This window comes from Piliocolobus tephrosceles, chromosome 12 (assembly GCF_002776525.5).
Source record: "Piliocolobus tephrosceles isolate RC106 chromosome 12, ASM277652v3, whole genome shotgun sequence".
Lineage (NCBI taxonomy): Eukaryota > Metazoa > Chordata > Mammalia > Primates > Cercopithecidae > Piliocolobus > Piliocolobus tephrosceles.
The window spans coordinates 91,217,372-91,230,725 of NC_045445.1; the positions used below are offsets into that span (position 1 = coordinate 91,217,372).

Here is a 13,354-nt window from a genome sequence, read left to right on the forward strand (position 1 = left end):
CCAAAGGCCACAATGGGCTGCAAATGTCCCTTCACACATTCTTCGAAAGAGTATTTCCAAACTGCAAAATCAAAAAATTTTTAACTCTGAGTGATGAAAGCACATATCATCACACAGTTTCACTGATAGCTTCTTTCTAGTTTTTATCTGGGGATATTCGGTTATTCTACATAGCCCTCAATGTCCTCCTAAATGTCCCTAGGTAGATTCTACAAAAAAGTGTTTTTAACCTGCTGGTTGAAAAGAAAGTTTTACCTCTGTGAGTTCTATTCACACATCAGAAAACAGTTTCACAGATAGCTTCATTTTAGTTTTTATCTGGGGATATTTCGTTTTCCCCTTAGGCCTCAATGGGCTTCAAAGTGTCCCTTTGAAGATTCTACAAAAAGTGTTTCCAAACTACTGAATCAAAAGAGAAATTTAAATCTGTGAGATATCCACACATCACCAATCTGTGGAAGACTCTATTGAAACAATGCTTCCAAAGTGGTGAATTGAAATAATGGTTGAACACTGTGAGATGAATCCACACATCACAAAGCAGTTTCACAGGTAGCTTCTTTCTAGTTTTTATCTGGAGATACTCACTTTTACCCCATATGCCACAATGGGCTCCCAAACGTCCCTTCGCAGATTCCACAAAAAGAGTGTTTCCAACCTGCTGAATCAAAAGAAAGTTTGAACTCTGTGAGATGAATCCAAACATAACAATGCAGTTTCAATGATAACTCCTTTATATTTTTTAGCTGGGGATATTCACTTTTTCCTCAAATGCCTCACTAGTCTCCCAAGTGTTCCTTTGCAGATTCTACAAAAGGGGTTTTGCCAAACTGCTGAATCAAAAGAAAGGTTTAACTGTGAGGTGAATTCATAGACCACAAAGAGGTTTCACAGATAGCTATTTTCTAGTTTTCATCTGGGGATATTCAATTATGCCCCATAGGCGTCAATGGGCTCCTAAATATTTCTTTGCAGATTCTAGAAAAAGAGTTTTTCCAACATGCTGATTCAAAACAAATGATTTAGCTCTGTTAGATGAATCCAGACATCACAAAACAGTTTCACAAACAGCTTCTGTCAAGTTTATAGCTGGGGATATTATGTTTTTTACCATATGCCCCAATGGGATCCCAAAGATCCCTTTGCAGTTTCTACAAAAAGAGTGCTTTGAAACAACTAAATCAAAAGAAAGGCTTAACTCTGTGAGATGAATCCACACATCACAAAGCAGTATCAGAGATAGCGTCTTTCTAGTTTTAATCTGGAGATATTCAATTTTTTCCCATAGGCCTCAATGTGCTCCCAAATGTCCCTTCACAGATTCTACAAAAAGAATTTTTTTAACCTGCTCAATCAAAAAAAAAGTTTAATTGTGTGAGATGAATCCACACATCATGAAGCAGTTTCATAGATAGCTTCTTTGTACGTTTTATCTGGGGATATTTGTTTTACCCCATAGGCCTCAATGAGCTCCCAAATGTTCCTTCACAGTTTCTACAAAAAGAGCGTTTGCCAACTGCTGAATCAAAAGAAAGGTTTAACTCTGTGAGATGAATCCACACGTCACAAGTCAGTTTCACAGATAGCTTCTATCTAGTTTTATTCTCTGGATATTTTGTTTTTTTCTCAAATGCTTCAATGCAATCTCAAGTGTCCCTTCATAGATTTTACAAACAGAGTGTTTCCAAGCTGTTAAATTAAAAAAAGCTTTAAATCTCTGAGATGAATCCATACATCACCAAACAGTTTCACAGATAGCTTCTTTCAAGTTTTTATCTGTGGATTCTGTTTTTCCCATAGGCCTCAAAGTACTCCCATATGTCTCTTCATAACTACTATGAAAAGAGTGTTTTCAATCTGCTGAATCCAAAGAAAGGTTTACATCTGTATGATGGATCCACACATCACAAAACAGTTTCACAGACAGATTATTTCTAGTTGTTATTTGGGGATATTCTGTTTCTCCCCTTAGGACTCAATGGGCCGCCAAATGTCCCTTCACAGATTATATGAAAAAAGTGTTTCCAACGTGTTGAATCAAAATAGAAGTTTAACTCTGGGAGATGAAACCACATATCACAAACCAGTTTCACCGACAGCTTCTTTCCTATATTTATTTGAGGATATTCTGTTTTTCCCCATAGGACACAATGGGCTCCCAAAGATCTTTTTGCAAGTTGTACAAAAAGTGTTTCCAACCAGCTGAATCAAAAGAAAGGCTTAACTCTGTGAGATGAACTGCACATTACAAAAGCAGTTTCTCATATAATTTCTTTGCAGTTTTTATCTGGAGATATTCTGTTTTTCCCCATAGGCCTCAATGAGCTCCCAAATCTCCCGTCACAGATTCCACAAAAAGGGTGTTTCCAAACTGCTGAATGAAAAGGAAGTTTTAACTCTGTGAGATGAATCCACACCTCACAAAGCAGTTTCACAGATAGCTTCTTTCTGTTTTTATCTGAGGATGTTTTGTTTTTTCCCATAGGCAACAACAGGCTGCCAAATGTACCTTCACAGATTCCAAGAAAAGCGTGTTTACAACCTGATGAATTAAAAGAATGGTTTAAGTCTGTGCAATGAAACCACACATCACAAAGTAGTTTCACAGATAGCTTCTATCTAGTTTTTAATCTGGAGATATTTGGTTTTCCCCTCAGGCCTTAATAGGATTTCAAGTATCCCTTCATAGATTCTACAAAAAGAGTGATTCAATTCTGCTGAATCAAAGGAGAATTTTAACTCTGTTAGATAAATCTGCACACCACAGAGCAGTTTCACGGATAGCTTCTTTCTGGTTTTTATCTTGGGATAATTCATTTTTCTCCAAAGGACACAATGGACTCCCAAATGTCCCTTCACAAATTCTACAAAAAGAATGTTTCCAATGTGATGAATCAAAAGGAAGGTTGAATGCTGTAAGATGAATCCACACATCAGAAAGTGGTTTCTGAGATAGTTTCCTTTTTTTTTTTTTATCTTAAGATATTAGCTTTTACTCAATTGGCCTCAATGAGCTCCCAAATGTCCATTCGCAGAATGTGTAAAAACAGTGTTTCCAAACTGCTGAATCAAAAGAAAGAATCAACTCTGTGAGTTGAATGTGCACATCACAGAGCTGTTTGTCAGGAAGCTTCTTCCTAGTTTTGATTTTCTTTTGCACCATAGGCCTCAATGCATTCCCATATGTCCTTTCACAGATTCTACAAAAACAGTGTTTCCAAACTGATGAATCAAAAGAAAGATTTAGCTCTGTGAGAGGAATGCAACATCACCAGGCAGTTTGACAGATAACTTCTTTCTTGTTTTATCTGGGGACATTTGTTTTTTTCCAACAGACCTAAAAGGGCTCTCAAATGTCCTTTTGCAGATTCTATGGAAAAAAAGGTTTCCAACCTGGTGAATCAAAAGAGAGGGTTAACTCTGCGAGCTGAATCCATACATCACAAAGCAGCTTCACAGATAGATTCTTCCTAATTTTTACCTGGCAATTTTTGATTTTTTTTTCCCATAGTCCCCAACGGGCTGGCAAATGTCCTTTCACAGATGCTACAAAAAGAGCATTTCAAATAGCTGAATCAAATGAGAGGCTTCACTCTGAGGGATGAATTCACATATCACAAAGCAGTTTCACAGACACCTTCTTTCAAGATTTTATGTGGAGATATTGGGTTTTTCCCCATTTGCTTCAATGAGATCCTAAATGTCCCTTTGCAGATTCTACAAAGAGTGTTCCAAGCAGTTGAATCAAAACCAAAATTTATCTATGTGAGAGGAGTCCAACCATCACCAAGCAGTTTCACAGATAGCTTCATTCTAGTTTTTACCTGGGATATTCAGTTTTTCCCTATGATCCTCATTGGGCTTACAAATGTCCCTTTGCAGATTCTACAAAAGCAATGTTCCTGCCTGATAAATCAAAACAAAGTTTTAACCCTGAGAGAAAAATGCACACATCACAAAGTAGTTTTACAGATGGCTTGTTTCTAGTTTTTAATCTGTAGATATTCCATTATTTCCCATAGACCTCAATGGACTCTCAAATATCCCTTTGTAGATTCTAGAAAAAAAGTTTTTCCAAACCACTGAATCAAAACAAAGGTTATATTCTGTGAGTTGAATCCACAAATCGTGAAGCAGTTTCACAGATAGTTTCTTTGTAGTTTTTATCTGGGGATATTTTGTTTATACCCATAGGCCCTAATGGGCTCCAGAGTTTCCTTTCACATATTCTACAGAAAGCGTGTTTCCAACCTGCTGAATCAAAAATAAGGTTTATCTCTCTGTGATGAATATACACATAACAAAGCAGTTTCTCAGATAGCTTCTTTCTAGTTTTTATGTGGGGATATTCAATTTTCACCCATAGATCACAACGGGCTTACAAATGTCCCTTTGCAGATACTCTGAAAAGAGTGTTTCCAACCTGCAGAATCAACAGAAAGGTTTAACTCTGTGAGATGAATCCACACATAACAAAGCAGATTCACAGATAGCTTCTTTCTAGTTTTTATCTGGGGATATTCAGTTTTTCCCCATAGGCCTCAAAGGGCTCCCAAATGTCCCTTCACCGATTCTACAAAGAGTTTTTCCAACCTGCTGAATCAAAACAAAGTTTTAACTCTGTGAAATGAATACATACATCACAAAGCAGTTTCACACAAAACTTCTTTCCAGTTTTTTTTTTCACCATTTGCAGGGTTTATTTTCCAAATGAATTCTTATGTTTAGTAAGAGTTGAGAACTGGTTGAAGGCTTTGCCACATTCTTTATGCTTGTCGGGTTTCTTTGCAGAATGAATTCTCATGTTTAGCAAAGATTGAAGACCAGTTACAAGTTTTGCCACATTCTTCACATTTGTAGGGTTTCTCTCCAGTATGAATTATCTTATGTTTTCTAAGGATTGAGGAGCAGTTAAAAGCTTTGCCACATTCTTCACGTTTGTAGGGTTTCTCGCCTATATGAATTCTCTTATGTGTAGTAAGGGTTGAAGAGCATTTATAAGCTTTGCCACATTCTTCACATTTGTAGCATTTCTCTCCAGTATGAATTATTTTATGTCTAGTAAGGTGTGAGGAACAGTAAAAAGCATTCCCACCTTCTCCACATTTGTAGGGTTTCTCTCCAGTACGAATTCTCTTATGTTTACAAAGGATTGAGGAGCAGTTATAAGCTTTGCCACATTCTTCACATTTGTAGGGTTTCTCTCCAGTATGAATTATCTTATGTGAAGCAAGGTGTGAGGACTTCCTAAAGGATTTGTCATATTCTTCACATTTGTAGGGTTTCTCTCCAGTATGAATTCTCTTATGTACAGTGAGGTATGAGGAGCTCTTAAAAGATTTGCCACATTCTTTACATTTGTAAAGAATGTTGAATAACAGTTGAGGACACACTGAAGGCTTTCGTGCATTCTTGAGGTTTGTAGGGTTTCTTTTTAGCATGAATTTTCTTATGCTGAGTCAGATGTGAGGAACAGTTAAATGCTTTGCCACATTCTTCACATTTGTAGGATTTTTCTCCTGTATGAATTATCTTACATTGAGTAAGGGTTGAGGACACAGTAACGCCTTTCCTACATTCTTCAGACTTGTAGGGTTTCTTTTTAGCATGAATTATTTTATGCCGAATCAGGGGTGAGGAACAGTTAAATGCTTTGCCATATTCTTCACATTTGTAGAGATTTCTCCAGTATGAATTATCTGATGTTTAGTAAGGGTTGAAGACCAGTTACAAGCTTTGCCACATTCTTCACATTTGTATGGCTTCTCTCCATTATGAATTCTCTTACGTTTCATAAGGTTTGAAGGCACACTAAAGGCTTTCCTACATTCTTCAGATTTTTAGGGTTTCTTTTCAGTATGAATTATCTTATTCTGAGTTAGGTGTGAGGACTAGTTACATTCTTCACATTTGTAGGGTTTATCTCCAATATGAATTGTCTTATGTGTAGCAAGTTGTGAGGACTTCTTAAAGGATTTACCACATTCTTTACATTTGCAGTGTTTCTCTCCAGTATGAATTCTCTTATGTTGAGTAAGAGTTGAGGACACACTACATTCTTTAGATTTGTAGGGTTTCTTTTCAATATGAATTATCTTATGCCGAGTTAGGTTGAAAGTGTACAAAACGATTTGCCACGTTCTTTTTATTTGAAAGGTTTCTTTCCAGTATGTCTTGTCTTGTGTGTATTTAAATTTGAAAATTTATGAAAGACTTTAGCATCTTCATTACGCTGATGAATTTTGCTCTGGGTAGTTGTCAAACACTGGCTAAGTCCATTGGCACCTTGTTTGTGCACTTTACAGTCATCTACACTCTTACAGACTTTTCTTAATAGTAAGTTCTCATGTACACATTTATCATATCTGCTCAGTATCACTTTTGGGAAATAATCTTTTATGTCTTGCTCTGGGCAAGGGCCTTTGGCAAAGTGAGAACACATAACTGGGGATTCATCTACCATCTTGTGTCTCTCCATATTCTAGTGATCTTTTTCTTTCTCTAGACAGGTGATTAACTCTGGCTTAGAGACAGCAATACCTAGGAAGACCAAGTTTCTGTAGTTTTCTAACATCACATTTCTATATAAATTCTGTTGTGCTGTGTCCAGGCATTGCCACTCTTCCAGAGATAATTCTATGGCCACATCCCTAAAGGTCAATTATCTCATTTCTGGGATTCCAGGGGGTCCTGGCATCTTAGCTGTGGATCTCCCAATACCTAAAGGGTACGAGGAGACAGAAGGTGGGCTTCTGAAGACTAGAACTTCTTTCCAGTTTTTATCAGGGGATATTGGATTTTACCCCATTTGCCTCAATGCAATCACAAATGGCTTCCTTCTTGTTTTTATCTGAGGCTATTCAGTTTTTCCCATAGGCCCCAATCGGCTTTCAAAGGTACTTTTGCTGACTCTGTACAAAAAGTGTTTCCAATGAGCTGAATCAAACAAAAGGCTTCACTCTGAGATGAACTCTCACATCACAAAGCAGTTTCACAGATAGCTTCTTTCTAGTTTTTATCAGGGGATATTCAGTTCATCCCCATAATCATCAATGGGTTCCAAAATGTCCTTTTGCAGATTCTACAAAAAGAGTGTTTTCAACCTGCCAAATCAAAAGAAAAGTTTAATTCTGTGAGATGAATAAACCCATAACAAATAAGTTTCACAAATAGCTTCTTTCTAGTTTTTATCTGGGGATATTCACTTTTTCCCCATAGGCCCCAATGGGGAAAAATATCCCAAATATCCCTTCACAGATTCTACAAAAACAACTGTTTTCAATCTGCTTAACCAAAAAAAATGTTTTAACTCTATGAGATGAGTCCACACATCACCAAGCAGTTTCACACATAGCTTCTTTCAAGTTTTTTATCTGGGGATATTCAAGTTTCCCCATAGGCTTCCATGTGCTCTCAAATGTCTTTTCGCAGATACTACAAAGAGAGAGTCTCCAACTTGTTGAATCAAAATAAACTTTTAAATCTGTGAGATGAATCCACACATCACCAAGCAGTTAGACAGATGACTTATTTCTAGTTTTTTATTGGGGATATTCAGTTTTCCCCATAGGCCTCAATGGGCTCCCATGTGTCCCTTTCCAGATTCTACAAAAAGAGTGTTTCTAACCTGCTGAATCAAAAGACAGGTTTAACTCTAGGAGATTAATCCACACATTATAAATGAGTTTCACAGATAGCTTCTTTCTGGTTTATATATGGGGATATTCTGTCGTTTCTTATAAGCCTCAATGGGCTCCAAAATGTCCCTTTGTAGTTGTACGAAAAGAGTGTTTCGAGCCTGGTGAATCACATAGAGGTTTAACTCTGTGAAATGAATCTGCACATCACAAAGAAGTTTCACAGATAGCTTCTTTCTAGTTTTCATCTGGGGATAATCGGTTTTTCCAAATAGGCATTAATGGGCTCCTTAATTACCCTGTTCAGATTCTACAAAAAGAGTGTTTTCAATCTGCTGAATCAGAAGAAAGGTTTATCTCTGTGAGATGAATCCACACATCCCCAAGCAGTTTCACAGATACTGGCTTCCTAGTTTTTATCTGGGTATATACAGTTTTTCCCCATAGGCCTCAATGCACTCCAAAATGTCCCTTCAGATATTCTAAAAAAAGAGTGTTTCCAACCTGGTGAATCAAAAGAGAGGTTTAACTGTGTGAGATGAATCCACATATCAATAACCAGTTTTACAGATGGCTTCTTCTTAGTTTGTATCCAGGGATTTTCCTTCCTTCCACTTAGGCCTCAATGGACTCCCAAATTTCCTTGTGCAGATTATACAAAAAGAATGTTTCCAACCTGCTGAATCAAAGAAAAAGTTTAACTCTGGGAAATAAATCCACACATCACAGAGCAGTTTAAGAGATTGCTTCTTTCTAGTTTTTCTTTCGTGATACTCAGTTTTTCCTCTTAGGCCTCAAAGGGCTCCCAAATATCCCTTCACAGATGCTACAAAAAGAGTGTTTCCAACCTGGTGAATCAAAGGACAGGTTTAACTCTGAGAGTTGAATCCACACATCCCCAAGCAGTTTCACAGAAGGTTTCTTTCTAATTTTTATCTGGGGATATTCTGTTTGGTTTTTCCCGGTAGGCATATATGTGCTACCAAATGTCACCTTGCAGATTCTACAAAGATAGCATTTTCAACCTGCTGAATCAAAAGTTAGGTGTAACTCTGTGAGATGAATCCACACATCACCAAGTAGTTTCACAGATAGCTTCTTTCTAGTTTTTATCTGGAAATGTTCTATTTTTCCCCATAAGCCACAGTGGGCTCCCACACGTATCTTCAGATTCTAGAAAAACAGTGTTTTTAACCTGCTGAATCAAAAAGAAATGTTTAACTGGGTAAGATGAATCCACACATCACCAAGCAGTGTCACAGATAGCCTCTTTCAGGTTTTTCTATGGGGATATTCAGTTTTTCCCCATAGATCGCAATGGGCTTCCAAAAGTCTCTTCACAGATACCTCAAGTAAAGTGTTTCCAACCTCCTGAATAGACAGAAATTTTTAACTCTGTGAGATGAATCCACACATCACCTAGCAGTTTCACAGATACCTTCTTTCTGGTTTTTATATGAAGATACTCAGTTTTTACTTCTAGGCGTCAATTGGCTAAAAATTTTCCCCTAGCAGGTTATGCAAAAAGGGTGTATCCAGCCTGTTGAATCAATAGAGATGTTTAGGACTTTGAGAATAATCCACACATCACCAAGCAGTTTCACAGATGATTTCTGTCTAGTTTTTATCTGGGAGTATTCAGTTTTCACCATAGGCCTCAGCGGGTTCCCAAGTGTTACTTTGCAGTTTCTACAAAATGAGTGTTTCCAACCTGCTGAATGAAAGACAGGTTTATCTCTGTGACACGAATCCACACATCACCAAGTAGTTTCACAGACAGCTTCTCTCTAGTTTCTATCTTCAGAAATTCATTTCTTTCCCATAGGTCCAATAGGTTCCCAAATGTCCCTTTGCAGATTTTACAAAAAGTGTGTTTCCAGCCTGCTGAATCAAAAGAAAGATTTAACTATGTAAGATGAATCCACAAATAACAAAGAAGTTTCATAGATAGCCTCTTTCTACTTTTTATCTAGGAACATTTGGTTTTTCCCCATAGACCTCAATGGGCTCCCAAATGCCACTAGCAGATTCTACAAAAAGAGTGTTTCTACCCTGCTGAATCAAAATAAAGGTTTCCATCTTTGAGATGAATCCACACATCACTGAAGGCGTGGCCTGCCCCTCCACAACTGTGGGTATATCTCGTCAGGTGGGACAAGAGACACAAAAGAAATGAGACACCCAGACAACGTATAGAGAAACAACAGTGGGCCCAGGAGACCGGCACTCAGCATATCAAGAAACTGCACCAGCACCAGTCTCTGAGTTCATTCAGTTTTTATTATTATTTTCACTATCTCAGCAAGAGGAATGTGGTAGGAGAGCAGGGTGATAATAGGGATAAGATCAGCAAGAAAAGATATCAGCAAAAGAATCTGTGTCATAATTAAGTTCAAGGGGAGTTTCTATGCCTGGATGTGCATATGGGCTAGATTTGTGCTTCTCTCCGCCCATACATCTCAGTGGAGTAAAGAATAACAAAGCAGCATTGCTGCCAACATGTCTCATCTCCCGTCATAGGGCAGCTTTTCTCCTATCTCGGAACTGAACAAATGTACAATCGGGTTTTATACAAAGACTTTCAGTTCCTGGTGTAGGCAGGAGACAGTGGCCTTCCTCTATCTCAACTACAAGAGGCTTTCCTCTTTTACTAATCCACCTCAGCACAGACCCTTCACGGGTGTCAGGCTGGGGGACAGTCAGGTCTTTCTCATCCTATAAGGCCATATTTCAGACTATTGCGTGGCAAGAAACCTTGGAAAATACCCGGCTTCCCAGGGCAGAGGTTCCTGTGGCTTTCTGCAGTGCATTGTGCCCCTGGTTTATCGAGATTAGAGAATGACGACGACTTTTGCCAAGCATATTGCTTGTAAACATTTTATTAACAAGGCACATCCTGCATGGCCCTATATCACTTAAACCTTGATTCCATACAGCACATGCTTTTGTGAGCTCAAGGTTGGGGCAAAGAAGTTGGGGCAAAGTTACAGATTAACAGCATCTCAAGGTAAAGCAATTGTTCAGGGTACAGGTCAAAAGGAAGTTTCTTATACCTTCCCTTTCTACATAGACACAGTAACAGTCTGATCTCTATTTCTTTTCCCCACACATCACCAAGCAGTATCACAGATAACTTATTTATGGTTTTAATCTGGGGATATTCTGTTTTTCCCCATAGTCTCAATGGGTTTTCAAATGTTGCTTCACAGATTCTACAAAAGGATGTTTCCAACCTGATGAATCAAAGAAAGTTTTAATTCTGTGAGATTACTCCCCACATCTGAAAGCAATTTCACAGATAGCTTCTTTATAGTTTTTATATGAGGATATTCTGTATTTTTCCTTAGCCTTCAATAAGCTCTCAAATATTTCTTCACAGATTCTACAAGCAAAGGGTTTCCAACCTGCTGAAACAAGAAAAGGTTTAACTCTGTGAGATGAATCCACACATCACCAAGCAGGTTCACAGAAAGATTCTTTCTAAGTTTTGTCTGGAGATAGTCTGTTTTTCTCCATAGGCCTCAATAAGCTTTCAAATGTCTTTTTGCAGATTCTAGAAGAAGAGTGTTTCCAACCTGCTGAATCAAAAGAAAGGTTTACCTCTGTGAGATGAATCCAAACATCATAAAACAGTATTGCTGATAGCTTCATTGTTGTTTATATCTGGGGATATTTGATTTTCCACATAGGCCTCAATGGGTTACTAAATAACCCTTTGCATATTCTACAAAAAGAGTGTTTCCAACCTCCTGAATCATAAGAAAGTTTAACTCTGTGAGATGAATCCACACATCACCAAGCAGTTTCACAGATAGCTTCTTTTTAGATTTTAACTTAGAATATTTGGTTTCTCACCATAAGTCTCAATGTGCTCCCAAATGTCCCTTTGCAGATTCTACAAAATGAGTGTTTCCAATCTACTGAACCAAAGGAAAGGTGAAACTCCCATCCTGGCTAACATGAGGGAAACACCGTGTCTACTACAAAATACAAAAATTAGCCGGGTGTGGTGGCAGTCTCCTGTAGTCCCAGCTACTCAGGAGGCTGAGGCAGGAGAATGGCATGAACCCGGGAGGTGGAGCTTGCAGCTAGCCAAGATCACATCACTGCACTCCAGCCTGGGTGACAGAGTAAGGCTCCGTCTCAAAAAACAAAACAAACAAACCAAAAAAAAAAAGTAACTCTGTGAGACGAATTGACACATCACAAAGTGGTTTCACACATAGTGTCTTTCTAGTTTTTATCAGAGGATATTCAATTTTTCCCCACAGGCCTCAATGGACTCTGAAATGTCCCCTCACAGATTCTACAAAAAGAGTGTTTCTCACCTGCTGAATCAAAAGTAAGGTTTAAATCTGTGAGATGAATCCACGTATCACCAAGCAGTTTCACAGATATTTTCATCCTAGTTTTTATCTGTGGATATTCTGTTTTTCCCCATAATCTCAATGGATTTTCAAATGTTGCTTTGCATATTCTACAAAAAGAGTGTTTCCAAATTGGTGAATCAAATGAAAGTTTTAACTTTGTGAGATTACTCCCCACAACCCAAAGCAGTTTCACAGATAGGTTCTGACTAGTTTTTACCTAGGGATATTCTGTATATTTCCATAGACCTCAAAGGGCCCCCAAATGTTTCTTCACAGATTCTAAAAGAAAAGTGTTTCCAACTTGCTGAAACAAAAGAAGATTTAGCTCTTTGAGTTGAATCTATACATCAACAATCAGTTTCACAGATAGCTTCTTTCTAGTTTTTTACCTGGAGTTGTTTCGTTTTTCTCCATAGGCCTCAATGGGAACCCAAATGTTGCTTCACAGATTCTACAAAAAGAGTGTTTCCAACCTGCTGAATCAAAAGAAAGGATTACCAGGCAACTTACAGAATGGGAGAAAAATTTCGCAGTCTACTCATCCGATAAAGGGCTAATATCCAGAACCTACAAAGAGCTCAAACAAATTTACAAGAAAAAAAAAAACAAACAAACAACCCCATCAAAAAGTTGGCAAAGGATATGAACAGACACTTCTCAAAAGAAGATATTTATGCAGCCAACAGACACATGAGGAAATGCTCATCATCACTGGCCATCAGAGAAATGCAAATCAAAACCACAATGAGATAACATCTCACACCAGTTAGAATGGCAATCATTAAAAAGTGAGGAAACAACAGGTTCTTGAGAGGATGTGGAGAAACAGAAACACTTTTACACGTTGGTGGGACTGTAAACTAGTTAAACCATTGTGGAAGACAGTGTGGCAACTCCTCGAGGATCTAGAAATAGAAACACCATTTAATTATGCAGCTATAAAGACACATGCACATGTGTGTTTATTGTGGCACTATTCACAATATCAAAGACTTGAAACCAACCCAAATGTCCATCAATGATAGATTGGTTTAAGAAAATGTGGCACATATACACCATGGAATACTATGCAGCCATAAAAAAGGATGAATTCGTGTGCTTTGTAGGGACATGGATGAAGCTGGAAAACATCATTCTCAGCAAACTATTGCAAAGACAGGAAACCAAACACTGCATGTTCTCACTCATAGGTGGGAATTGAACAATGAGATCACTTGGACACAGGAAGGGGACATGACACACCTGGGCTTCTTGGTGGGGGGGGGTAGGGGGGAGGGATAACATTAGGAGATATACCTAATGTAAATGACGAGTTAATGAGTACAGCACACCAACATGGCACATGTA

At 38.1% G+C, this 13,354-nt stretch overlaps 1 protein-coding gene across 1 annotated transcript; it reads right to left on the reverse strand.

The window, feature by feature from the left end:
- Window positions 1-4,690: 4,690 nt before the first annotated feature.
- On the reverse strand, window positions 4,691-5,441 carry LOC113222222 (zinc finger protein 430-like). The gene has a single exon (XM_026451634.1). The coding sequence runs from the start codon at window positions 5,439-5,441 to the stop codon at window positions 4,767-4,769; it is 675 nt and encodes a 224-aa protein (XP_026307419.1). The 3' UTR covers window positions 4,691-4,766.
- Between the last annotated feature and the right edge of the window lie 7,913 nt (window positions 5,442-13,354).

Coding starts and splice junctions, on each gene's coding strand:
- LOC113222222 (XM_026451634.1), bottom strand. CDS start 5,441: ATGCTAAAAAGAAACCCTACAAACCTCAAGAATGCACGAAAGCCTTCA.